At 52.6% G+C, this 24844-nt stretch overlaps 11 protein-coding genes across 11 annotated transcripts; 7 read left to right on the top strand and 4 right to left on the bottom strand.

Annotated features, from left to right (window-relative positions):
* Window positions 1–307: 307 nt before the first annotated feature.
* Z519_06635 (uncharacterized protein) lies at window positions 308–1863 on the top strand (the record flags this gene model as incomplete). Its single annotated transcript, XM_016764373.1, has 2 exons — window positions 308–1534; window positions 1627–1863. The coding sequence occupies 2 exons, from the start codon at window positions 308–310 to the stop codon at window positions 1861–1863; spliced, it is 1464 nt and encodes a 487-aa protein (XP_016619455.1).
* Window positions 1864–2188: 325 nt separating this feature from the next.
* Window positions 2189–2695, top strand: Z519_06634 (uncharacterized protein; the record flags this gene model as incomplete). Its single annotated transcript, XM_016764372.1, has 2 exons — window positions 2189–2204; window positions 2295–2695. The coding sequence occupies 2 exons, from the start codon at window positions 2189–2191 to the stop codon at window positions 2693–2695; spliced, it is 417 nt and encodes a 138-aa protein (XP_016619454.1).
* Window positions 2696–3724: 1029 nt separating this feature from the next.
* Window positions 3725–4858, top strand: Z519_06633 (uncharacterized protein; the record flags this gene model as incomplete). The annotated part of the gene is made up of 2 exons (XM_016764371.1): window positions 3725–3792; window positions 3949–4858. 2 exons carry the CDS (start codon window positions 3725–3727, stop codon window positions 4856–4858), a joined length of 978 nt encoding a protein of 325 aa, XP_016619453.1.
* A 2794-nt stretch (window positions 4859–7652) lies between these two features.
* Z519_06632 (uncharacterized protein) lies at window positions 7653–8021 on the top strand (the record flags this gene model as incomplete). The annotated part of the gene is made up of 1 exon (XM_016764370.1): window positions 7653–8021. The coding sequence occupies one exon, from the start codon at window positions 7653–7655 to the stop codon at window positions 8019–8021; it is 369 nt and encodes a 122-aa protein (XP_016619452.1).
* A 224-nt stretch (window positions 8022–8245) lies between these two features.
* Z519_06631 (uncharacterized protein) lies at window positions 8246–10735 on the bottom strand (the record flags this gene model as incomplete). Its single annotated transcript, XM_016764369.1, has 1 exon — window positions 8246–10735. One exon carries the CDS (start codon window positions 10733–10735, stop codon window positions 8246–8248), a length of 2490 nt encoding a protein of 829 aa, XP_016619451.1.
* A 1888-nt stretch (window positions 10736–12623) lies between these two features.
* Window positions 12624–13574, bottom strand: Z519_06630 (uncharacterized protein; the record flags this gene model as incomplete). The annotated part of the gene is made up of 1 exon (XM_016764368.1): window positions 12624–13574. The coding sequence occupies one exon, from the start codon at window positions 13572–13574 to the stop codon at window positions 12624–12626; it is 951 nt and encodes a 316-aa protein (XP_016619450.1).
* Window positions 13575–14576: 1002 nt separating this feature from the next.
* On the top strand, window positions 14577–15278 carry Z519_06629 (maleylacetoacetate isomerase; the record flags this gene model as incomplete). The annotated part of the gene is made up of 1 exon (XM_016764367.1): window positions 14577–15278. The coding sequence occupies one exon, from the start codon at window positions 14577–14579 to the stop codon at window positions 15276–15278; it is 702 nt and encodes a 233-aa protein (XP_016619449.1).
* Window positions 15279–15793: 515 nt separating this feature from the next.
* On the top strand, window positions 15794–16440 carry Z519_06628 (uncharacterized protein; the record flags this gene model as incomplete). Its single annotated transcript, XM_016764366.1, has 2 exons — window positions 15794–16169; window positions 16226–16440. 2 exons carry the CDS (start codon window positions 15794–15796, stop codon window positions 16438–16440), a joined length of 591 nt encoding a protein of 196 aa, XP_016619448.1.
* Window positions 16441–17070: 630 nt separating this feature from the next.
* Z519_06627 (uncharacterized protein) lies at window positions 17071–18867 on the top strand (the record flags this gene model as incomplete). Its single annotated transcript, XM_016764365.1, has 1 exon — window positions 17071–18867. One exon carries the CDS (start codon window positions 17071–17073, stop codon window positions 18865–18867), a length of 1797 nt encoding a protein of 598 aa, XP_016619447.1.
* A 538-nt stretch (window positions 18868–19405) lies between these two features.
* Z519_06626 (uncharacterized protein) lies at window positions 19406–21181 on the bottom strand (the record flags this gene model as incomplete). Its single annotated transcript, XM_016764364.1, has 6 exons — window positions 19406–19529; window positions 19685–20019; window positions 20128–20234; window positions 20388–20469; window positions 20582–20707; window positions 20843–21181. 6 exons carry the CDS (start codon window positions 21179–21181, stop codon window positions 19406–19408), a joined length of 1113 nt encoding a protein of 370 aa, XP_016619446.1.
* A 615-nt stretch (window positions 21182–21796) lies between these two features.
* Window positions 21797–24322, bottom strand: Z519_06625 (uncharacterized protein; the record flags this gene model as incomplete). Its single annotated transcript, XM_016764363.1, has 3 exons — window positions 21797–24042; window positions 24093–24210; window positions 24260–24322. The coding sequence occupies 3 exons, from the start codon at window positions 24320–24322 to the stop codon at window positions 21797–21799; spliced, it is 2427 nt and encodes an 808-aa protein (XP_016619445.1).
* Window positions 24323–24844: the final 522 nt, after the last annotated feature.

Here is a 24844-nt window from a genome sequence, read left to right as displayed (position 1 = left end):
GTTATCAGTTTCAGCCCTGGTCTCACCTCGGACTCCCGTACTACTGCCGTTAGGAATTCAGGGCGCCGGCGCACACCCTATCGCAGGCAGCTCAGATCTATCTGTAGTATGTTTACGCAAGTGAGTACGTGGAGGATAGGCAGCACGGCTCGGCAAACTCACTGTTAGCGCTTCAGTGCCGTCAGGCTGAAGCGATTGGTATTGTTTATATATTCGAGCCGCGCCAGCATCATCGCAGCTTTCAATGACCGCGACACAACGTTTTTGACATCAACACGCTTGAATTTTTGGAATAAATATCTTGACCATGGACCAGCTTGCTTCCGAATTAGTGGGCCATATTTGTCTGTTTCTAGACAGGCTATCCCTTTGCTCCTTCCGCCTTACCTGCAAGACATTTGCCGCCATAGCCGAGGAACATCTCTTCCACAACTTCGAGTTTCGCCTGTATCCAAACCATCACAGACTCTATCAGCTGGAGAAACTGGCGGCAAGGCCCTCGATAGCGTCTCGGCTGCGTTGTGTCTCCTTCGAGTCAGGGATCCAGCTGGAATATGCCGACTATAGATATTGGCAGACTGAAGTCTACCACGACAAGCAGAATGCTTGGAAGCGAAGCCTTGCTGGAGCCTCTAGGGAAGAATACACACAGTTCCACGAACATCTCCAAGCCAGGTTCACAACGGACCTACCTCGTCGCTATGATTTGTACCGTTGGCATCTAGATCAGCAGGCCGCATCTATGGCTGAATCACGCATGAGGAACGTCCTGATGCGTACAATGAACGCGCTCAAGGAATCAAACCTCAGTCTGCGCTTCAAGCTGATCATGGCTGAGCCTCAGATCCGGCTCGAAGAGCTTGAGGCATTCGACCCTGAGGAGTACGCCAACGAAAGACCTTATGACCCTGATCCGCGTCGCAGAGTTGCAAATCGTCGACAACATTGCCTCGATCATTTTATCAATTTCCTCCATGCGGCGAAGCTTTCGGGTTGTGAAGTGGCCGATCTCACAGCTATCGACATTCCCCATCAGCTTCTCACCGTTGACGCTATTCACGGCTCCCAAGTGTTGGAAGAGACCTTTCATGGCCTAAAGAGACTCCGAATGAAAATCAGCTCGTTTCCTCACAGTGACTGGCTTTCTCGCAGTGGGACTGGTGAAATCTACTTTGGCGGGAGAAACCTGGCCGCAAGAAGGCTCAGGATGTTGTTGAATCAGCCCTCTGAGCTCGAGCACTTGAGCCTGGAATTTCCAGCAGGCCTCGAGGCCGAGTACTCGTTCGATCTCTTCGACAGGACGAACATCGATCGCTTCCCTCGTTTGTGGTTACCGCACCTTAAGTCTCTCACCCTCTCCCATTTCCGATGTACCTGGGAGGATTTGGAGGCACTCCTGAATGAGGGCAAGAACATTAAATCCTTGGTGATGAAGAATTGTCGGCTCGAAACCGGCTCATTGGTAGATTTGCTCCACCATCTCCGCAGGAAACGTTTCCCAAAGGTTCTTTTGCTCGGGACCTGGTATGTGGATGTAAGTTGCCTCGAGAGCCTAGTGCAGTTTTGATGGAGCTTTGTTCCAACCCTGGGACCTTGCCGCGAGAACTCGTGCTGACGACGAACCAGGACGACTGTGGAGAATGGCACTCTCACAACGAAGAGGATTTCACAAGTTGCTTTGCTGCGAACTCGTACGAGGGCCCCTACGCCCATACAGGCATGCGATCAAAGGTAGAAGAATTTATTAATGGGAAAGGAGAATGTCCCCTGCCACGATGGACAACGGAAGATGACCCTCCTCAAGTGTGGGAGAACGCGTCTGACACGAGTTGGCACTTCATTCCAGGGCTGCCTCATCACTAGAGAAACATACGCAGCCAATTCCATTCACCTCAGGCAGTGCAGAATACAACGCGTCACCACCTTCACCTCGTTTATTTTGCACCACAAACAACCCAAATCATGTTTACTCAGATTGCGATATATCTTGTATATACTTGGGCATTCAAACACTCTTCCGGTATCGTTGGAGCTCGCTCTTCTCCAATCTCGCCGACCTCGCCGACCGACCACTATTGTGGGCCTATGACTATCACCCTCAGGATCTGCGCGAATTATCAACTTCCTGACTTGGTTGGCTCGAGTCATACATGTGCTTTAGCACCATCTCTCTCTGACCCAGTCCACCATGCCTCGACTTCGCCGTGAGTCTATCTCACTCAGCATTTTTAAAACAGTTGGTGAAATGAAGTAAGCTAAACAACTGAATCAGGGGGTTTCACAGCCTTGTGAAGGTCAGTCCTGTCAAATCAGTGATGGTGCAGCTGCAATTGATAATCCCATGCTTTCGACAAACGCCCGCCCCGCGGAAGAACCAGTGGAAAATCAAATCCTGGACAGGGCCACCCGCACCACTGTTGCGCGGTCCCGGACCAGAGAAGATGGCGGCAATATCTACCGACCAGAAAAAGTGCACTATCCAATCTACGAGATCAAGCTCGGCATTCACCGAATCAACTATCTATCCAGGCCAATGACCGAGGAAGCGATGTGGCGCAAAATGCCCTCGCTCAGACTATGCGTGCTCCTGTGCGACTTGGCCCTCCTTGGGCTGGTTTTCTGTTTCGTGCTGCTTCTCCGATCACTTCTCACACAGTTGCTAGCGGCAGACGCGAACCGTATCACTGACGAATAGGATAAGAGGAGCTCCATTAGCTGCTTAACAACAATTTAAGTCAGCGCGGAGACGCGGCCTAAGTTGTATCACCGACTCCATGCCCTGCCCGGCCCAAGTCACCTCGTAAAGCAGCATCAACTCTCGACCTGATTCTACAGGTTTCATAGGGCTGCAAAAGAGTTGGTGCTTACAGCCCCATGCAGACCTGACTCAACATCAGCCTTCCCAATTCCAGTATTCTCGCCTACAAACCAACCAATCGCAGCCTGAAATTGGGGTGCTGTCTATGTGCCAGAGACGAAGGGAGAAGCGGAGGCCTGACATGCCAGCAAAAGCTACATTTACTCTATAAAGAGCTGATAGTTAACGTCGATTCTTTTTTAAAAATCTCCCTTTCCCTTTGCAAAAAGTGCACGACGGCTTTGACCACAAGAGTCCAGTGCTTGGCTTTCGATTATATTGGACCAACGGACTTCTGTAAGCCTAGCCCTTCCCGGACTCGAGCACGGGTGATGCCATAATCATGTTGAGCCTAATTCTCCAGTCCAGACACTTTGTGCCACCAACAGTCCTTTCTAGACACGGCTCCGAGCGAAACACCTGTTCACGGACCTCGTACTTCGAGTTGGCCTCCAAAGTTGTGGAATCTCGCATGAACGTGCGAAGTACTCGACCCATCCGATTTGTCGTCTGCCGGTGTCCTGGCCTCGTTGCCATTGCCCCTCATTGATTTTGCATCATGTCAGACAAGTCGTCGTCGCCGTCGCCAAACTGGCTGTCAAAGCTAAGGCGCTCCCCGCGTGAGTACAGCTTCTCCTCAGACAAGTCAACCAGTTGGGAGAATGGAGTCTCCCCAACGAAGGGCCAGGTCCGAAATTCGTGCAATTAATGTCCGGGTTTATGGTTTCAGATAGCCAATCTCCAGCATTCCGGATCTACCTTTGCAGCACAGATGCAACCTGTCCCCCTGAATCCTTTGTCACTAATGGTAACTAACATAGTGTCACACTACCCTTAGATGCCAAAACAGGTGAAAACACAAAACGAATGGAAGGTGGTGATACCGAGACCGATGCCAAAGCCAGGCGACGTGAGCAAGTTAGGCGTGCTCAGAGGTAAGGACATCCTATTATTGTCTGCTGCCAATACCGGGAATGGATACCAATGGACCCGTGCCAGCTTGCGCCTGATCGAGGCAAACCCTCTTATGCAAATACATAATGATATGTCTAAATTAGCTAACCAGAACTGACTGCGTCACCCGACAATAGGACACATCGAGATCGCAAGGCCACTTATGTCAAGACACTGGAAGCGGAAGTGGCCAAACTTCGAGCTCGAGATTCGGCACACGAAGCCCAAATCCAGGCCTGCCGCAACACGATCCGTCGCCTCAAAGAATTGATCAAGTATCACAAGATCCCCTTGCCCTTGGATTTGGCATCAGATCCTCATATCCAGAGCCCGCAGGCCACCATCGAATTACTCGGCTTTCCGGACTCCCGCACACAGCAAATTCGCGCCCAGATGCCACCTGAAACAGACTCGGGCTTTTTGAGCTTTCCGCCTGCACAAAATATATTAACCTCGTCCAACCTCCCCTACGGTACGGTGCACTCCGGCTCGACAACTTCTTCTAGTGATCTATTCTCTGGATTGACCATCAGCGAGGCTCCCACGAGTCTACACGCGCCCAGTATCTACTCCCAAGCCCCACCGGTCCCCCCAATCTCAACTCCAATGCAGCACCCCCAAGGCCTTGGCGCTACGCAGGTCGGAGTCGATTTCGTGCTTGCGCTGGAACACGTCTGTTTGGAACACCATGCTGCACATGCCACAGCGGACGACGGCTCAGGCCACGAAATGATGCTCATGTCTCCAATCATGTGGCATTCGCCCGCTCGTCCACGACCAGCACAGACAGCCGCATCATCACAACAACCGACGGCGGCGACCGCAGCAACGGAATCCGGGTTGCCGAGCGGAACAAGATGGAGTGTCCCTGCCGTGGAGTTGGAAAAATTGCTTGATTTCTCTGATAAGCTGTCACTGGAAGGGGAGATTACTCCCGTAGAAGCGTGGCAGAGGGTCCGTCAGCATCCAAATTTCGGGGACTTGACGAGGGACGGGCTTGAAGCGCTGAAGGCGACGCTGTTGCCTGAGGTGCATTGTTACGGGTGAGCTATTTGTCTATTCATGGTTCTCTTTTTTACCTAACCGTTCGCGCTTGCTGGACCACTCTTAAACACAAATAAGGGACGGTGTAAATGCCCCATACGCAGTCTATTTATGCGGAGGATTGGGACAGCAAAGACAATGGAGTAATGACTTTGTGTGGCATTTTGTTGAAAAGCTCTGTGATGGTTAATTCGTTTTCTGTCTTTCCGCCTTAACAGATTTGGGGCCGTCATCGACGAGGCCTATTTCGAATCCATCCTCCAACAAGCACTCGGCAACGGGACAGGGGCAGGGGCTGGCTCTCTATAGGAAAAAATGGGGAGACCAGCCTCCAGTCCCTGTTTCTGTCTTGTCGAGAGGAGGCTATTATTCATCAGAGAGCAAAAAGGCAATAACTAAGATGCACGTCACTACGAAACATACAAAGGTACCTTGCCAGGACTCCACTCTCTCTCATGACATCCGCAGTTCTAACGTTTCGTCTTGCCTTAGGCTAACTATCGCACTTGACACACTCGTTCAACCTGTCGAGAAGGCAAGGAAGGAACGAAAGATCCAGGACTATGATTCCAAATTTATTGCGAGTTCAGGGGAGTTTCAGAATAATGGCAAGGCTACATGCTGCGTGTCGTGTGTGGCGCGAATCCTCGAGGGTCTTTGATCTCGTCATCATGGCGGCCGTGGTGGTGATGGTGTTTGCGGGTAATTATGGTCTGATGCTGATCCCGGCTAGAAGTGAACTGGCAAGGGTATTGTGCGCCCTTTGTGGAAATTGCTTACACTATCAGACTGCAAGCTACATGCTCCAGGATACAGAATGGTACAGCACCAAGACCGAATAAGCGGGAGAAAACAAGCACAGGGTTCCCACGGCGGAACCAGGTCACACACTTATCCTGGAGCTACAGCGGTGGGGGATTTGGCCGTGTGCGTTGTACTGGGTAGGTTCATAGGCATGGATATATCGATTCGGCTTTCCTTTCTCTCTCTCTCCTATATGCTAGCGAGGTAAATTGGTTGCTCTTCCATCTATAGCTATATGCTCCCATCTCCATACTCCATACCTATCTATCTGCTATCACACCGAGTGAGTGAGCGAGCGGGTGGATAGACGAATGAGTGAATGGGTTCGTCACTGCCTAATCCGTCTCGTTGGCTGACTGACCGACCGATCACGCATCGCCGTCGTTGTCACATGTTGAAAATCGCCAGCCGCGACGGAGTCAGTACCGACCCAGTGCCCGTCGAAGTTGTAAACACGAGCGCGTTAGCTTTTCACGTCTCCATCCATGGTGGTATAGTGCGATGTTGTTCTTGGGGTTGGACGACCAATACCCGTTCGCTCCTGGCTGGGGTGCCGTCTGGATGGACTGTCATCGCACCGTTGTCTGTCCATGTAGACGGTCGAGAAAGGCAGAGATTTGAATTGCTCATCGTGCGCGTGCGTATGTATATAGATATACTCTATAAAGAGATAGAGATTGGTGCATTATACTTGTTCCTTCGCCTTCCCTTCCCCTACTTTCTCTCTCTCTCTTTTTTTGGCCTGCGCATTGCACCGAATCACTTACCACCCTATCTAGCAGCATCCTCTCCTTTGCTCTTGTCCTAACTTTAAGTAGACGGTTAGCGTTTTTGCCACATCACCAAGATGAAGGAATAGAACGAAAAGGGGGAAGAAAAGAAAAGAAAACACACAACACAATCGGACTTCCCCCCTCTTCCTTCCTCCTTTGCTCTGGGCAGGTAGACAGAGAGCGCCGCGGACCGCATGGATTGCTGCTCCTCATCTCACGCCGCTCTTACACGGGAGATCCTACTAAGTATTTTCCGCCCCCAGGCAGATGGTACATAGGTAACTTGTACTGCAAGACTAATGAGTTAGTTCGATAAGCCCAAGCTAAACCATCACCTGGAAAGACAATGCCAAAGCTAAACACTACTCCGGCCCAAACTAAATCTAGAAGCCCAAAGCCACGAAAAGAAGGAAAGAAAAAGAAAAAAAAAAAGACAAAGTGTCATTTATCACACGCTCGCAGCAACACATCGCAAGCACACACCACCGCAATGTACCGTATTGTATCGCAATTCATCTTTTGCGACACCAGAGACATTCCTACCTAGCTAGTCAATGCTTACCGAGTACGGCGGACGTACCGCTTCGTAAGTAGACGCCGGAGCCTTACATAATGGCGCGACCTCGCAGCGCCGTTGGCGGTGAATGTGGCATAAAAGTAGGTAAGCATCTTGATACTGGCTGGTGGGGAGCGGCGCAATCTCGACTGCTTCGAATCGAATCGACCGCCCAAAAGGGGATACACCTCATCCCTGCTCGTGCATGGCGCTACGAGAGGCGATGATCGAGATGACTTCCCGCGCTCGAGTCCCCCCACCTTTCTCCGCGCTGGGTCAGGGCCGCTTTGTATTACTTAGGTACGTTCCTTGGTAAATTGGAACGGAAGGCTTGGACTTGGGTGGGTCAACAACATTGACACATTGAGTGATGAAGAACGGGCGTGTAAGAGTGCGTCCCGTCTAGCTATCTCCTCTCCTTAGAGTCGAGTCGCCCATCCTCACGCGCTCTCTCTCTCATCCTCACCAGCACACTCACTGGCGATAAGGACTACGTCCCTACTATTACCTGCGCATGAGGTGGTAAAAAGCGGGAGACCAGGCCCCCTTTTCTTCAGCGCCAACAAAGACTGTCGTTGATGCACCCATTTATCCATCCATACGAATATGGGGACGCTGGACATGCTGTGTGGTGCTGACTTCGACTTCGACTTCATCCTACCAAATGACGGTCATCATCACTGTCGCCATTGCCGTTACCGTCACCGTCACCGCCCTCGGCAAGGGCGAGGTACCTGCACCTCATAGATCAGTGAGAGATCATATCCGGCGGACGAGGCTTCTGTTCTGCACGACGAGGACTCCAAGAGAACATGTATGCGGCTCCCGCTCCCCGAATCTCAAATTCAAATTCAACTTCAACTCCAACGATGTGAAGAGGTCTCGTTGGAGGAAGATGCCGGGACCGTATCTTCCCACAAAGATTGCTATCATACAATTTCCGCAGCAGGATGCCGACAGCACACTTGGATTTGAGCACCGTCGTTGCGCTGCCACACCGCGCCGAGCACCGCAGATGCAGCTCATGAATTAAACATGCCCATCCAAGCACAACCAGAAAAAACAGCTGGCTTATAAAGCGCTCCATTTCCGTCCAGTTTCAATCAGATCCCTCCGGAGGCGCAATCGAGTTGGCCGTCGCAAATTCCCTTTCCAGATCTCCCAACTTTTGCATAACATCCCTGGGGTTCGGCATTGCATGCTCTGACCGAAGCAGATCTATCCAGATGTTCCTTCATCATCCAATATGGCCGGCGCTCACATGTCCCACCCGCTATTAACGCCCCCTCCTGGGGCAAAAGGCCCCGTCATGTTCTCCCACGTGGCAGAGCCAAAGATGTCCGCCACGTTATAATCCATATTGCCCCAGAACATGGGGTCCGAGTACTCTTGTATGTTCGTGTTGCTTCCATCTCCTCCCGTTCCGCTCGACCCTGATTGACCGGGGAGATTCATGTTCATGGTTGATTGCGCAAATGCTAGATCCTGCGGTGTGGCGTACACGGCGCTGCCGATGCCGGGGTTGAATTGGGGTTGAGTGGTCGGCTGACCGCGGTCCCAATTGGAAAAGTCAAACATCGAGAGGCTGCCTGTAGGGTTGGTGAGGGCCGACGGATTACTAGGGTCGAACGTGGTGGAAGGTGTCCACGTCTGTGTGCTGTTGGGGGTCGATGGTTGATGTTTCGGTCGCGGCTGAGAATTATTTCCAGCTGCCGTTGAGATATGTCCCTGGATTGGTGAGCTGGTGGTGGAGTCTGCCACCGAAGATTTACGAGGACTGGCATCTTCGTTGCCACTCGTGGTGCGCGGCCGTTTTCGAGATGGCTGATCGAACTCGGTCGGCATGCTCTGCGGTGATTGATCTGGCTTAGGAACGGTAAGGAAACCGTTGATCGAGGCCTTCCGTGACTGAATGTTGGTCAGGAGTAGGCTCAGGACTTTGTGACAATTTTGCACGGTATACCACCTGATGTTCATGCTTTCCAGCAGATGCAGGCACGCTTGCATATCACTGAGTGCTCGAGCTTTGGCATATTTGCCCAACTGGCAGGCGAAGGCGATGATTAGGCCAGACATCCACGCCGCAGACAGGAGACCAGGAAGAAACATGGATTGGCCCTGTTGTTTATGGGCTCTGAGACCCGCCAGAATCCCACGCGCAGCCCGAATGCAGAGCTGAAGGCCGTGCTGGAATTCGGGAGTGGACTGGTCGAGGGAAAGGCGAGGCCTATTGACTAGGAGAAGCAGTCGGTGGTACAGGATCTTGAAAAAGCTGGCAAGGTGCTGCTGCGGAGGGCCGATAGGTGATGTGTCGGAGGCACCGCCTGCAGATGCTTTATGACCATTGGTCGTTGAAGGCGTTGGGTTTGTGTTTGTGTTTGTGATATCCGCGGATTCACGGTTGCTCCTCTCATGGCCTCCCTCAACTTCACCACTCAGAAAGCCTGGGAGATCATTCCACCAAGTCTCGATGTCGCTGGTAAGACGCAGAATTTGTTCATGTTTGGGAAAGCGGTGGTTGATGCTTTTGTGAAAGACTTCAATGATCTGACCAGTCAACTTGCCCCACTGCACATATGCGGTCAGAGCGGCCTCTCTTAACCTTTTCTCTTGGGCTTCAGGTCCGTCGTTGTCGGATTGTGCCACGCGTGGATCTTCCGGGAGCGCACGTGGAGGGGGCATATGCATGCTCATATCTCCATCCGGATTAGGCATCAGGTCTCGCGCAAGAGCCTTATGAAGCTCGGGCCCCGACAGGCAAACGTCGATGTCATCGTCTTGAATCACGTTGGGATCGCCCAGATTTAGATTGCAATGCCGATCCAGGGCATATGCTGACCAGAATATCCGTTTGCGGATTTCGCAATCTTCAAGTGAAAGTTGAGCATAGCGGAGGGGACATCGATGCAATCCAGCGTGATAGACTAGTTTAATGATGATTCCAGCAACAGTGCTGGCTTGGCGAATAGCCAGAGTGGCGGTGAGATAGAGTTCGGCAGCAAGAATGGCTTGAATGGTAACGAGATCGTGGTCGATGGCCAGGCAACCAGCCACTCGAGATACATCGGCGGTGGATTTAACGCGCGATTCCATGGGGAGATGAATATCGCTCCGGTCCAGAGAGGCGATGTTGATTATCAGCTGAAAAGTCAGCAGTTTCCGCAGGTCGGTGGGAGCGTGGCTGCCCTTTGTCGGTTTTGAAGGGCGACGCTGTGTGGAATATATCGTTTCCATATCCTTGATAAAACTAGGGCCATGGAGGAAGGGGAACAGCGGGTGCCACGCGGTAAAGAAAGAGGTTACCAATTCGATGGCGATCTTTTTCGCTGGAGGTTTGCCCAGAGCGGAGGCCAGAATCGTGGGAAACTGATCGGAGGTGCTTGGTCCCTCGTACAGGGGGCCATTGTAGGAGCGACCTTCGGCATCCTCGCCCGTGAGAATATCCTCGCTGGCGGGAACGGCATTGGCACCGCCCGTATTCGAGGAGGCGAATGCGGCGGAAAAGGCGCGTCGCACCGTGTTGACAAAGTAGACACCGGAAGAGCTGCCTAGCCAGGCGGTGCCATGATTAGGGAGCTTCTTGAGGGTGCCAATCTCTGATGTATGAGTTGGGCGTTCTTCTGGTAGATTGTCACTGTCGGATTCATTGGTAGCGGCTGTGCCCGAGGTTGACGAAGGGACCGCTGGTGGCGTGGGCTGGCCAACACTGGGGGATGGATTGTTACTAACAGTCGACCTCGGCGTCATCTTGGTTGAGAATGAGCAAGACCGAGATCAAAGCTGAAAGATAACGATGGTCTACTGGGAGATTGGGGTGTACGCGGACATGGCGCAATGAATTGATGAACACAGGTGCGCCGGGCCCAGGTCGATGGTTGAAAACTAGAGGATGGGCCGGCTTAGATTAAAGACGTTGGATGAGAGTTGCGGAAGTGCGCGCATGTGAGAGTGACACCGGGTGTGCGGTGTGTGATGTGATGTGTTTGTCCTGTGGAGAGCTGCGGTAGAGGCAGCAGCGACAACAAGAGCAGCAGCAGCAGCAGCGGCGGCGGCGGTGAGGAAGCGACGTGATGGTAGAGATATTTTTTAGTAAGAAGAAAAGGGCAGGGGAAGAGGGAGCTACGGCCGAAAATTGAGAGGGTGAGACGAGAATGAGAATGAGGGTGACGGACGGCGAAGAGAGGGCCGGCGACAGGGCAGAGGCTTGTCGAGCAAGAGGATGAAGAAGTGAACAGAAGACGAATCAGATTGTGACAGAGGCTTATGGAGGCCAGAAGTTAGTAACAATGAAGGGAGAAAGACTGGGAGAATAAGCAGGTTGTTGACTATGAGTTGTCTTGTTTGGATGGGAAAAAGGCGAGAGCTGAGAGGTGTCAGAGATGGGAGCCAAACGTCGACTTCTTCTTCCTCCTTGGTGGCATTGACTTGACTCACACACAGGCCACGACGGCCCCCATAAGAAAAAAAAACCAGCTCGGAACCCAGTGGGCATTTTGAGCACCCCCCCCCTTCAAGCTCTTGGTGCCTTCAACCGTCGGGCTAGTTAAGCATTGGCGGTGTCAAGGCCCAGAGATGACGCCTGAAAATCCCGCAATGGAACCTGGGCCAGCCTAGTCTTCCGCGCCCAACTCGTTGGAGAGGAAATGGTCTTGTCTGACAGAAAGGAGCAGTAGGTACTAGGCCGTACGGGACTCGGACCATTGCGTCAGACAGTGGAATTAGGCCCATGACGTCGGCTGACTAACGCACCCTCAAAGCCCCCGCTGCTCCTGGACTTTCTTTCTTCCTCCTACCTTTCAATTGCTTGCCCTTTACATACCATCCACTCCCACAACACATGTGTGATATCTCCCATTCTGTCCCATCTAAGTGCGGAACACGCCGAGCATCTGGATCCCTCCCGGATATCCCACTCCGTCAGGCTTCCGCCAGTAGGCCTCGTTTCGTCATTTCAGCCGTCCCGTGGTGCCACCGTACCTCGTGTTACAGAACCTCCCGCCACCTCTGTTGCTGGGAAATGCGCGTTTCGCTCTCCTCCATCAGCGATTCTTGGCCGAGTCAATCACTCATCTTCGATCACCGGCACTATTTGCCTAGGCACAAGAATGGATTGGTTGATATTGGTGCCCAGGAAGGAAGAGCAGACGCAGTTCTCTTGACCGACCACTTGGTACTTGGCGGTATCCCAACTCTCCCCTCTAAAAAGGGAATGGTCAAGCGGGAACACCACATCCAGACGGCAACGATCGCCTAAATCCGCAGGGCCACTAGTTGCTATCAAACAAGGCCCGTCGTTCGTCAGCCTGTTGACGGCTTCAATCGGCAGAAGTCGGACACTCTAGAAGGCTCTCTCCTGTCGTGCTGCAAGTCTGTGCAGAGCACAAGAGGAAGCGGGGCGTCAGGCAGCCTTGGGCTTACCCCGGACTTCCTCTCTCCCGGAGCCATGACCGCAGCCCCAGGAGCAACAGCTTGTCCGTGCAGGCTGTAACTAAACCGACTATCTATATTGGGTAAGAAACGAGCCTTTGATGACTACTCGAGCCATCCGTTGTTTGTTCGAATGGCAGAGTTTTCCATGTGGATGCTTTTGGTACTTGTACATGCCCCATCAGGAGAGACGCCAGATCTGCTTCCCTTACTTCGCAATCCCAATGACTCCATCCCCCTCTCGGATCGCTACACTGGCGTCAATGATATTGGCCGTCTTGAGAACATCTATCACTCCCCCCATCACCCCTGCATCCACCCCTCGCGTCCCATCCACAAACTTCACGTCCTTCAACCACTCCCGACCGTCCTCCTCAGAATAATGGCAACCCGCCTCACCTGTCCCGAGCATTTTGATGCCCGCGGCTGGATCCTCGTTAAACATCTTGATTCCCTTATCCAACGTATCGAAAATCTGCTTCAGGGTCTCATCCGAGCGCGGATCAGGAAATGCGTCAGTCGAAGCAGCGATATGCCAGCTCGGCCAGGGCGTGTAAATCTCGCCAATCTTCTTCAAGGGCGTGTCGTCCCCGTGGAAATAGGGCTTGGTAGTGAAATGTTCCCACATGAAGAAATCTGCAGTGTTCCCTGTTACTCCATCGCGAAGATCCTTAAAGGGTCCCAGTGGCACAAGTGTGAGACCCTCTGACTTTTGGTCCTTGAATTGATGAAGCCACCCTTCCTGTTGTGCGAGGACAAAAGCCATGATGTGACTACCGCTGCCCATCCGACTGACGCCCACTCGTCGATGTTGCTTCAGATCATCCACCGACGAAATATCGTCTCGGTTTCTTCCGGTGACGATGGCCCATCGAAGAGGAGTAGACACCCATGACCCGACAATCGAATACCCTTTCTCTTGTAGCGATTGCCCTTGGACCGAGGGGTTAAGGAGTCCGGCAACCCAGCCTTCGGTCAGCCCGATTGCGAGGTCGATTTCCTTAGAGCGCAGGGAGGTGATCATGTGGCCAGTCCCAGAGGGGAACGGGACAAGGTTGACCTGCAGGGACGAGGGGAAAAGGTTGTGTTTGTTGCAGAAATGAAGGGGGAGGAGGTAGTGTTCGGGCACGAAGCCAATGCGGACGGCGCGGCTTGCCATGTTGGGGGGATGCCTGGATGATCGTGGAGGGCGTCGTGGTGGTGATGACAGAAAATGGCAGACGTCAGGGCACACGGGTGGTCGTCAACCTGTTGCAGCCACGGGGAACGAGCGAGCCGATGGTCTAAGATGCGAGCGCAGTCAATGGCTCATCTCGTGGCGTCTCATGTCTTGATGGTCGTCCGTCTCCGAAAAAGTTTCCTTGGACCCCCCTCGACCCCCTTCAGCCCCTCCCCCGCAAACATCAACGTCAACATGATTCATCGACGGCCCGAAGTTTTTCCGACACGATACTTCATCCCTCGACCAAACCTCGCTCACTACATCCCTCGAGTCAACTGTCCAATTTCCTGTCGCAGTTGCAAGACCAACCACTCCTTCGGGGTTCTGCATTCTGCTCACTTCCTCCGGCCATTGCTCGGTCATTCCTGATCATCCTTTTGACCCTTGACTATTGACTACCGCGGCGGGGCGGCCCCGAGCGGCTTCGGAATGAGCTCCGCTCCTGATTTGCGGGGTTTCCGCGCTTGTGTTATAAAGAGCTCAGGAGAGTCAGCTGCAGCGCAAGGATCCGTGCATTTTTGATATTGGCACTGTCTCAAGCTTGCTGGAAGTGGTCAATGGTTCTTGTTGGTTGGCCAACACCCTCAACTACCTCCTTGGTTTGTGGTCCCCTTCGCATTCAACTGGACGGCAAAACGTTTAGCAGCGCGGACGAGGCTTGGGGCTTGCAGAGGCCGAAATACCACCGCTGTACGAGCACAAGCAGGGGCCAGAGCAAACGGTACATTTTGTCCTGCGTCCTGCATCCTGCATCCTCCATCTTGCGTCTCGCTTAAGGAGACTCCACCCCCAGATTCCACTAGGGGCCTGTCAGTCTGATCGGCTTGCTTCCAAGAAAGGACCAAGGGCAGCAGAAAGGAAGAAAACGGAGCAGGAGCGTCCAGCTCGAACCTTATTGTACCGAACCCGCCAGGAGGAAGCCCAGCCAGTCTTGTCGAGATGTCCGAAAGGCCCAAGTACAAGTACATCTTGTACAGTTACTTCCGCAGCTCATGCTCCGCTCGTATTCGGATCGCTGCCAATCTAAAGAACATCCCGCTCGAGTACAAATACATCCACCTGGTCAAGGGTGAACAGCATGGCAGCGACTATGTGGCGTTGAATCCTAGCGAGTCCGTGCCTACCTTGATCGTAATTGATCTGGAAACAGGCAACGAGGTCACCAGAATCAGGCAGTCGATTGCCATTTTGGAGTTCTTTGAAGAAGTCGAAGAAGGAAACGGGATGAAGCTGCTCCCCAGCTCAGATGATCCGTTGGGGAGAGCCCGGGTCAGGGAGCTGGTGAACATCGTAGCTTGTGATATTCAACCTGTCACGAATCTGCGTGTGTTGAATTTCATCAAGCCCCTCAACGTCGAGGCCAAACAGTGGCAGCAGCATTTCATGACTCTAGGATTCCGGGCATATGAGGAAATGGTCAAGACCTATGGGGGCAGATATAGTGTCGGTGATGCGGTGACTATGGCAGACTGCTCCCTAGCTCCGGCGATCGATGGGGCACTAAGGTTTGGCGTGGATGTCAAGGGCCAGTTTCCCCATGTGTGGGGTATTTGGGAGGAGATCAAGCAGTTGGACGCGTTCAAGAGTGGGAGATGGGATAACCAGGAGGACACTCCAGAGGAACTGAGGGCGAAAGCGTAGCGTGAGACAACTGCCGTGCACTGAGTTGGAGGGATATGCCATCTACTCTCCCTTAATCTCCCTCACCAAGCGGCTCGAACCCGCCTCTGAGCCGCCTACAGTAAGCATATTTCTACTCAAGAATCATACCATTGAGTATTGATTCCCCCATGTATCATGCATCCTCTTTGTCAATTTTGCGAACTTCTTTATTCTTAATCCTACATTTAGCATGAGGATCAATGAAGTGTCCTCTTTCTGGACCGAGTCTTGGGTTCTTTATTGCCATAGTCGTGACAGCAAGAGTATAACAGACATAAGGCTGGGCGAAACGAGCAACGACATGACGTGTGCCAATGCTGCGACGCCTCGATTTCAGTCACAACAATGGAGGGTCCCCGGGCTCCCAAACGACGTTCCTTCTCACCACTTCACCATTCTAAAATCTTCTCATACCTTGAACAAGGTATTTGATCGTCTACCCTTGTCCTTCAACCTCTTGATACGCAAGCTACCCTACCGCTTTCCCCCACAACATGGAGACTGCCGGGCTGGGCCTGAACATATTTCAAGTCATCCAAAATGAACTCATTCAACGTGAAGGAAACCGCTCCACCCTGGGTCTTGGGTCCCGTCTCTCCGTTCTGGAAAACAGGCTCAAGAACCAAGAAGCGAGGACCAAAAATGGCCTAGTTTGGAGACTACACCACACCATTGCACCTATTTTTGCTTCCACCCCAGAGACCAGAGCCCTCGTCGAAGCACAGAGAAAACGTCTCTTGGAAAGAAAAGGAGCAAAACCGACAAAGGACGAGAAAGACCCGACGATGCACGTCCGAGATGACGAGCTTTGGGAAGTCCATCGCCATTTTCCGAGGACTGTGCTCGAGTTTAAGAAACTTCAATTCCACCGTATGTGATCTATCTCATGCTATGACTAGAATTTGCTCCCTGATATTCGGAAACAGCTGACTGGGTACGAAGCTTGCTTGAATTCTACTGCGTCAGAGTCTACCGGCCAGATATGAGATCAGTAATCATAGGCCCCGCTGACCGCCTTGTTGACATTCAACATAACCTCGAGACGTGCCTCGAGGAGTTGGCTACCACTTGGGGACTCAATTGGTTCCAAATAGGGGGACTGGAATTACCCAGCCCGACGCACCATTTCCCGAATCCCTGACAGAGTTGAACTCGTTCAGCTCATGCCAGATCACATTCGGCATCTTGAGATGCGGCATAACAGCTGGTTCGAGAGAACTTCCCAGCCCTCCTTTATGCCTCAGCCTAGCTTTAGTCAGCTTCCCTGAACGAAAACATGTTCCTGGTTGGCAAAAAGTTCGGGCGACCATAATCTGGTAGATGAGCGGTTTCGGTTGTTCCTAAATGTCTTGCTCAACAATCAGCACATCACCAATGATTATCATTGACCCTAAGTTCGGTAGAGACATGCGAACTCCCTTTGTTGTGGGAAATATTGACCCATTTTCATGGGTGTTTCATATTGCATTTTCAATAATGAAGACAAAGACTGACTGGACTTTAGACAAAGACCTCTGTGCTAATTTGAGTAAACATCAGTTATTTTAAAACCGACGTTCGTTATATGAAACAATGCCCCATTGTGCAAAATAAAGAGATTCAATATGCCACTAAATTGACCATACGACATGCCGAAATACATATCAACTAGCGAGGCTGCACCTCGGAAACCTTTCCCCATGCAAGACATTTTGGACCGTATTGATTGAGATTGGTCAAATACAATAGTATTTCCATACTCTTTGCTCTTCAACCGTTACCTGTCTCCAATATGGACTTATCACTGCTTAAGGATCCCAGGAATGCGCCCTGCACTTCCCCCTCTGCGGCTGGGGAGACCATACCTGCATGGCTTTATCGACGGGCCCTGTATCTGCTGGACAGAGATTGGAGGGCCGGCACGTCCGGGAGTTATCAACACATTCGAGATGTTCTCACGATACAAACAGGGCTTCGTATCCCTGATGCTCTTATGACCGCTATTGTGGCTCAGTTCGCTAGCTTTGGCGGAAATATACTTGCACAAATAAGGGCCTTCCCCGAAGCAGAAATGAGCCCTATTGCATTAGACCAGATCCAACTAGTGCGTCCCTTTCGTGAACAGACATCGACTGCACCGAGCAAAACAAAAAGACTGCCGGGTATGGGTATGCGCGAGATTGCAGAAGCCATTCTTAGCAATTGTACGGTGACGTATGGCTCAACAGCAGCGGCTCAGAGGCGGCCTGGTCTTCTGCCAAATGATCCTATCGCTGAAGAAGCGAGAAAACGACTCCAAGAATCCCGAGAGCAATCAGCGGCTCGCCGAGAATCAGACAGAATGACGCGCGAATCAGAAGCTGCCAATTCTGAAAGGAGTGACGATGGTGGAGGGATTGAAGGCAATAAAGCCACTCCAAATGCAGATGATACTACGGCTCACTACAGTCCTAGAGCACTCGAGGCCGCCCATATTCTTTTCAACATTCATAACGAAGTACTACTACAAGCCTCCAAATCACAAATCCACCTCCAAGGTACGGGAATTAACCAAGAAACAGAACGCGCTGATCACGGATATAATCTTCGAGCGCGACAATCTAGCCGCAGTCTACATCGGCTACATTGCTGGCAGTCATCAAGAGACCAGTTTCCAGCGTTTCCTGCAGACAATCAAGTAAGTCAGGTTCAACAGAGACTTCCCGACGACGAGGAGCATGAATCGACCTCGCACTCCAATGACAAACATGAAGATGCTAACACCAATGCCAATGCAGAGGAAACGCACATTCAAGATGATATCCCGTCGGCGTCGGAGTCTGAAGGAAGCCCGACAGGGAAAACACATCGCTCGGTCCAAAGGCGTCTGCGCCTTCTGTTAGAACCCGTGCGATTCAACGCAGGCATCGGTCCTTTAGAGAACAACCACAATGGGGAACGAGTGAGCCGTCACGTGAATTACATCGCTGATCCAGCAGATTACAGATTATATCGGACTGTCTCAGGTCAGCCATACCGTGGGACACATCATGGACGGCCGAGTCTGCCCTCGTCGCTGCCAAGGGCTGAACGGCCTACAAACATTAGCCAATACGAGCTCGACCCCAACTTGCACTATTGGAGTAGTGTGGATGGTTTGAAAACTGACATGAAGCCGTTTAAGCCAGATCCAAATCCAGCTCCTCCTAAGCCAAGGAAGTGGGAGTATGTGATTGCTGCGGCGCAAAGAGAAGAGGGCGCACAGCGCGGTCTTATGGCAGCCGGCGGCAAGGCCAAATGTCAAAAGGGCAAGGCAGCGAGTGCGAACAGTAGAGCCAAAGCCCCTGAGAGCACGAAGAAACTAAAGAGCTCGCACGCAAAGCAAACAGCGACAGTAAGCCGTCGCGGAGCAGTGAAGGCTCCCACATCACTTGGAGCTTCGACACGAGAAACCAGGTCCGCGGTCAAGAGGAAAAGGGACGAAGCCGCTGAGACCGACAATAGCGACAGAGGCAGTGGACAATCGGGCAGCGACAGACCAAGCGGCAGTGACGAAGCGGCGCCTCTACCGAAGAGACCGCGTATAAAACTAATCGTTAGGGCGCCATAGCCTTGCTCAAGGCACTAACTAGCACTGCGGCCGAGAGAGCCAAGGAAGAGGAGGATGGAAATGTGTAGCAATAGGACCCGACGAGGGTCGGTCTCTAAGGGATGAAAATGGCGGAAATTCTCATGCTCAAGCAACGAAAACTTGAGTGATGCTTGCTCGAAAGACAAAACGCTTTATCGGGTCCATTGGCGGGCACCACGCACACTTCATGGACTCTTGCGTTCTTGCCCTTGAAAAGGTCCGGTTCGCCATGCATCGTGGAGGAAGCATGAGTTGAGCCTGCACCACCAGAGTAAGTAAGCAGGCTCGGCCTAAGCATACGACTGATGGGAGATGTGTTCATGTGGACTGCTGTGGTCAGACCGACCACGAGGAATTTGAAGGTTCCCTGTAATTGTATATTGTATATTGTATGTTGTATGCTGTATATTGTACGTTGCATTTTGTATACTGCATATATAACCAGAAGTACTCAGATCTTAGATGTATTTTTCGTCCCGAGAGATCCATGTAATGTTAGCTGGCTAGGTTGGCGGACTCAACCGCCGAGATTCTCGAGGATCAAGTCGACCTCCTCGCCCGCCGTCTGCAGGATGTGGCTTGCCGGGTACGCGGGCTGCCAGGCGAGGTCCTCGGCGCCGTGGCGGGCGGTGAATGTGCATCTGTGGTTTCGGCGAGGGATTTGTGAGCTGGAACGCAGACATCTAGGGAAAAGGGGAAAGGCAGGATGGAAAGGGGATAGGAAGAGAAGGGAATGGAGAAGGGCCACGATCGGGAGGTAAATTCGCGACAAGGAATACACCACCAATGTACGTACCGTCCACCAAGGTGCAACGCGACCAACTCCTTCGGACACCCCAACGCCGCGCCCATCTTTCCCAAAACGTCGTCCGTCGCGTGCTCGACAGTCCCAGCGGTGGTAGGATCGCCGTCAACCAGCCCACGCTGCGCCAGCCGCGTGCCCATCGCGGCGTATAGGTCTTCCCAAACTACGTGACCGGACGAGGCGAGGTAGTAGCCGTGTTTTCCGCAACCAGGAGGTTTGGCGCCGGTGCCGTTACTACTGTCATTGGACGAGGAAGAGGACAGGATTCCTCGTAGCAGGGCGAGGTACAGGCTTGTGTTGTCGAGGACGTGGCATACGGGCCATGACTACACAGTGTCGATCAGGTCTCAATCGCTTAGCGAGGAGAGGGATCTCAAGCTTCCAGATTGTCCTGAGAGACACTAAGAGAAGAGAGATGGATGGACAATACGTACAGGGCGTCCGCTATCGACGTTGTATACGCGCCGCAGTGCCCGCGCAGCGCGCACGATCGCGACCGTCTGGATCGAGATGCGGTTTCCGAACCCTTCGCCTCGGCCGTCTACCCGCTCGCCCCGTGAGGTGATCGGGCTTTGGTCAGTTTAAATTGAACAATATAATTGCCCCGTGTTTAATGATGAGAAGGAGAAGGGAAAGCGGGATGGGGATTTCAGGTTTGTTCATGCGGCATCATGCACACAGACGGTTAACTCACACACTATACAAGGCACGAAGATATAGCTGTGCACGCCGAGAGACTCGGCCTGTTCGATGACCGTGTTGTTCGTGTTGACAGCCTAAACAGCTCCGAAAACGGTTTATATCTCTCATTAGCCATGCCGTTGTTGCATCTATATTTCCTAGGAAAGGGGCCTCTATGATTTTTACCTGCAGCTAAAATGAACTTACCGACTGCATCAGCGGGATGGGCGCTTTTTGCGCCTTCTGGATCTCGTACAGATCGGCCTCAGTGTCCAGGAGCGGGCGGTCCGTGGGCGCACCGGCGTGGCTGGAGAAGATCTTTGCGCCGCTGGTCTGTATGTTTGGTGCATGGAGGTCGTCAGAGCAAGACTATCATACACTTGCACGACCTTGGTAGACGTTGGGCACGAGGCTTTGAAAAAGGGAGGGAGAGAGGGACGGCGTTGATGTAGTATAGCATATACATACATGCAAGAAATGGACATCGAGCCCCGTACTCCGCTTGACCTCCGCTAGAGCGCGGATAAAATGCACCTGCGCATCGGCAGTCATGGCATCGATCAGGAAATACACAATGCTAATGTGGTTGGTGACCACGGCCTCCCTCACTGCCGCCCCGTCCTTGGTATCGAATTGGAGGGGCTCGGCCACGCCCCCGAAGTGCTTCTTCACCAATGTCGCTTGCTCGTCGCTGCGCACCAGTGCAAATAGCCGCTTGTACGCCGGCAGAGAGGTTTGCGTCCATCTTGCGAGCAGCGTGCCGCCTAGGTAGCCTGACGCGCCGGTGATCAGGATGGTGTGGGACATGGTGAAAGCGGTGAAAGCAGTGGTAGTGGTGGCAGTGGTGGATGGAAAGGCGATTGAAGCGTGAGATTTTTCGAATGGCGCGCCGTAACTATCTACTCTGCGACTTCGTTCTGTGGGCCCGCTGCTGGTATAGTCTTATAAACAGAGCATTATACATGAACCTTGAGCATGAATGGATGGACAACCAAGGATGTACTCCATTCCTAGCATGTACTTTGTATTTGAAAGCATCGAATGTTTCTCCAACTTTCAGCGTCGGATAAACAAGTTTTTCCGGGGGCCGGGTTGGAGATGCGAGGGTGTGAGATGCTCCTCCACCCTTACCAGCAGGTTGCTCCTCATCTACGAGCAGATACTCCCTAATGTTGCGCGCTCTCAGTCAGGTATGGGCGGGAACAATTGGAATGAGAAGCTTCTCTATTTAATATCGGCCGTGTATGAATGCAGAAAGAGACTTTACTATGCCTTCACACACACTCACCAGATCTGGCGTATAGACACGACTCGTATCTATAGAATAGAACCGTCCATTTCCAGCTACAAGAATTCGTAGCTTCAACGCCCGACAGACATGGAAGAGCCCCATGCACCCCCAAGAACGGCGACAAAACTAACTCACGCCGAAGCCGGAACAACAGTTACCTTCCTCAATTCCCCCACCGAAGACACGCTGTCTACTTTCCCAAGCGCCTTGCTTTTCTCCTCCTCCGCCTCAGCATCCAAGTCATCTACATCCTCCAGGTCCTCTCTCCTCAGTGCTCGGCATACTCCGTCTTTCGTACAGATCATCACCTCCGAGACGATGCCCCGGACAACGGTTCGCCCCCACCCCTTCAATCTCCGCAGCTCGCTCTCCTTTGCCGTCATGGGGGCAATGATTGTTTTTACACCGACTTGTTCCATGACCGTTGCGCCTAGGAGTGTGACGTAGAGGAAAGGATGTTGGATGATTTCCACGGCGAAGGCGTCTAATATCGCGCGGGCTTTGAATAAGTAGGTGGCTGATTCGGACTGTAATCGGGAAGGGTGTTGGGATTGAATGTAAGAAGAAAGGTACAGGAGGTTTGTGCAGATGACGCCGTTGGGTGATGGGAGGGCATTGTCCGTCCCGGGCTTGAGGCGGATGATTTGCTCAGGCGGAGAGGAATCACTGGGGTTGGGGCATTGGAAATATCCGCCAGTGGTGTTGGCAATGAAGTGTCCGTCCAAATAGGATTGAAGTCGAGTAGCCCAATCGAGATACGGTTGGGAAAGAGTGAGATCGTAGAGGGCGAGATTTGCGAGGGCGAGGTATGCGAAGTCATCGACAAAGGCTGTGTTGGCGGTGTCGTCGGCATCTGGACTGAGCTGAGAGGCTAGTGGACATGTCACCCGTACCAGCTTCCCGGTAGACTCGTCATACATGCCTTTTCGGATGAATGCTGCCGCCCTTTCAGCGGCTTCCTGACATCTTGTGGCGCGGTGTTTGTCGATCGTCGCAAGAGTATTTGCTGCTCGAGCGAGAGCCGTGATGGCAAGTCCGTTCCACGCGGCAATGATTTTGGTGTCCACCTCGGGCTTTTCGCGTTTCGTCTTACGGTGCTCGCGTAGCTTTGCACGACCGGACTTGACGATGCGGACGATCTCTTCTTCCGGGATGCCGAACTCTTTGGCTAGGATGGAGGGTGTGGCTTGGATGTGCAGCACGTTCTGGGTCAGAAATTCGTCATGCATGTCATGCTGGGCGGGGACGTTGCCATCCGGTTTGACGCCAAAGTGGCGAGCCAGGATTGCTGCGTCCCGTTCGCCGAGGATGGACTGGAACTCTTTGTATGTCCACACGTAGAAAGCGCCTTCCTTCTTGTCGTCCGACATTGCTCCGTTGCTCATGGTTGAAAGGGTGGTGCGCGAGTCTGCGTCTTCGCTCGAGTACCAGCCACCCTCTGGGTGGACGATCGGGGATTCAGGGTTAGTAAAATACTCGACTAGGTTGTAGATGGTGCCTAAAATCTCCGGGTCCCTGCCCAGCGCCCAGGCATCGCAGTAGCAGCCGAGCAACTGGGCATTGTCACACATCATCTTCTCAAAATGCGGAAGATTCCAATCGGCCGTGACGCTGTACCGGTGGAAGCCATAGCCCAATTGATCCCTCAGACCGGACCTGGACATGGCAAGAAGAGTATGTAAAGACATCCTCGCAGCGGTCAGGCAAGATTCTCTCCCTAGGATTCCGGGGACCGGGCTGAAGAAGCCAAAACGTGTATGAGTGGAAGGTAGAGCGATGGCTGCGCCGATCCGAAGCAGAAACGTGAGGTTTGATGGAGTCGGGAATTTGGGTGCTGTCGGACTTGGGCTAAATCCCCCGTGCGTTGAGTCGTAGCGAGAGATGAAATGGCTCAAGGCGTCGTCTAGCAGATCCAGGTCCAGTGGCTCGGGCGGATCCGACGCACTGGGTTCAGTTTCCCGAGCCTGGCTGTTTGAATGGGAATGGATGCCCTCGCCGGCAAAGGCCAGTAATTGGTCCGTAATCGCCGAAGATGATTGGAGACATCTGTCACGCTGTGTGGTCCAGACCTCCTTCATCTTCTTCAAGATCCCAACGAATGTGACCGGAGCCTCGTCATGAGAAGTGGCCGGCATGAGATTGGTGGTAGGGGCGGGCCCGGGCCAGTATGTGCCGCCAAAGACAGGCTTGAGATCTGGTGTCAGAAAGACGTTTAAAGGCCATCCGCCGGAGCCTGTCGTGGCTGTGACATAACTCATATAGATGTCGTCTAGATCAGGCCGCGATTCCCGATCTAGCTTGATTGGAATGAAGAAGTTGTTGAGAATTTCAGCCACCTCAGGAGAGCTAAACGACTCTCGTTCCATCACATGACACCCTTGAGAAACGAGTCAAACCAAGCACATATAGCTGAATCGGGTCTCTTACAATGGCATGCATTGTAGCCGATACTCAAGAATATAAGCCGCTGGTAGCGCTTGGCGAGAGATAGCGTTGTCGGGCACCATTCTTGCCAGGCTACGGGATTATCTTTGTGCGCTCGCAGCTGTCTCACATCAGTGTCAACGCCTACTTACTGTACCGACCTAACTCACATAGACCGACGGGCTCTTTGCCAGGGCATTCTGCAGTCTAAGTGCAGGCTCGCCGTCAACCATGGGGGGTGGTTGTGGCCCGACCGGCCAAGATATCAGACGTGCTGGTGTTTGTCGAAAGGACGAGCAGCGAGAGAGACTAAGTCGGCGCCACGAAGGTATGGAAATAATATGTTCAAGGATTCAATGCCACACAAGGACGAGAGCACCCGCGATTATAATTGGGGTCGTGGCGATGGAAAAAGAAAAGTCTGATGTTAGGGTGAGCACGTGGGCCAGAGTTAGACAAGGCTTTGCGACAAGTTTTGCGCTTGGGGTCGGAAACCACCGGCAGGAGCAGAGCCAACAAGGAGCGGAGACGTGTTCCGGAATCGACCAAATGCAGGGAAGATGACTTTCTGGCCTGGGGAGAGAGATGGGATAGGCAGATCCGAGATGGATGAATTGCTGACAGAAGAAATTTTTCAGAGAGGGGGCAAAAGAACAATCAATCAATCCCGAGAAAGCGAAAAAAGGCAAAAGTAGGTGGGAGGTGCAGGAGGTGGCAGGGCAGCCAATCACGAGGACCGATAGTCTATCAGTTCT

The sequence above is a fragment of the Cladophialophora bantiana genome (assembly GCF_000835475.1).
Source record: "Cladophialophora bantiana CBS 173.52 unplaced genomic scaffold supercont1.9, whole genome shotgun sequence".
In the NCBI taxonomy this organism is placed as follows: Eukaryota; Fungi; Ascomycota; class Eurotiomycetes; order Chaetothyriales; family Herpotrichiellaceae; genus Cladophialophora; species Cladophialophora bantiana.
The sequence above is the reverse complement of the archived record's forward strand: the minus strand, read 5'-3'. Positions and strand labels throughout refer to the sequence as shown.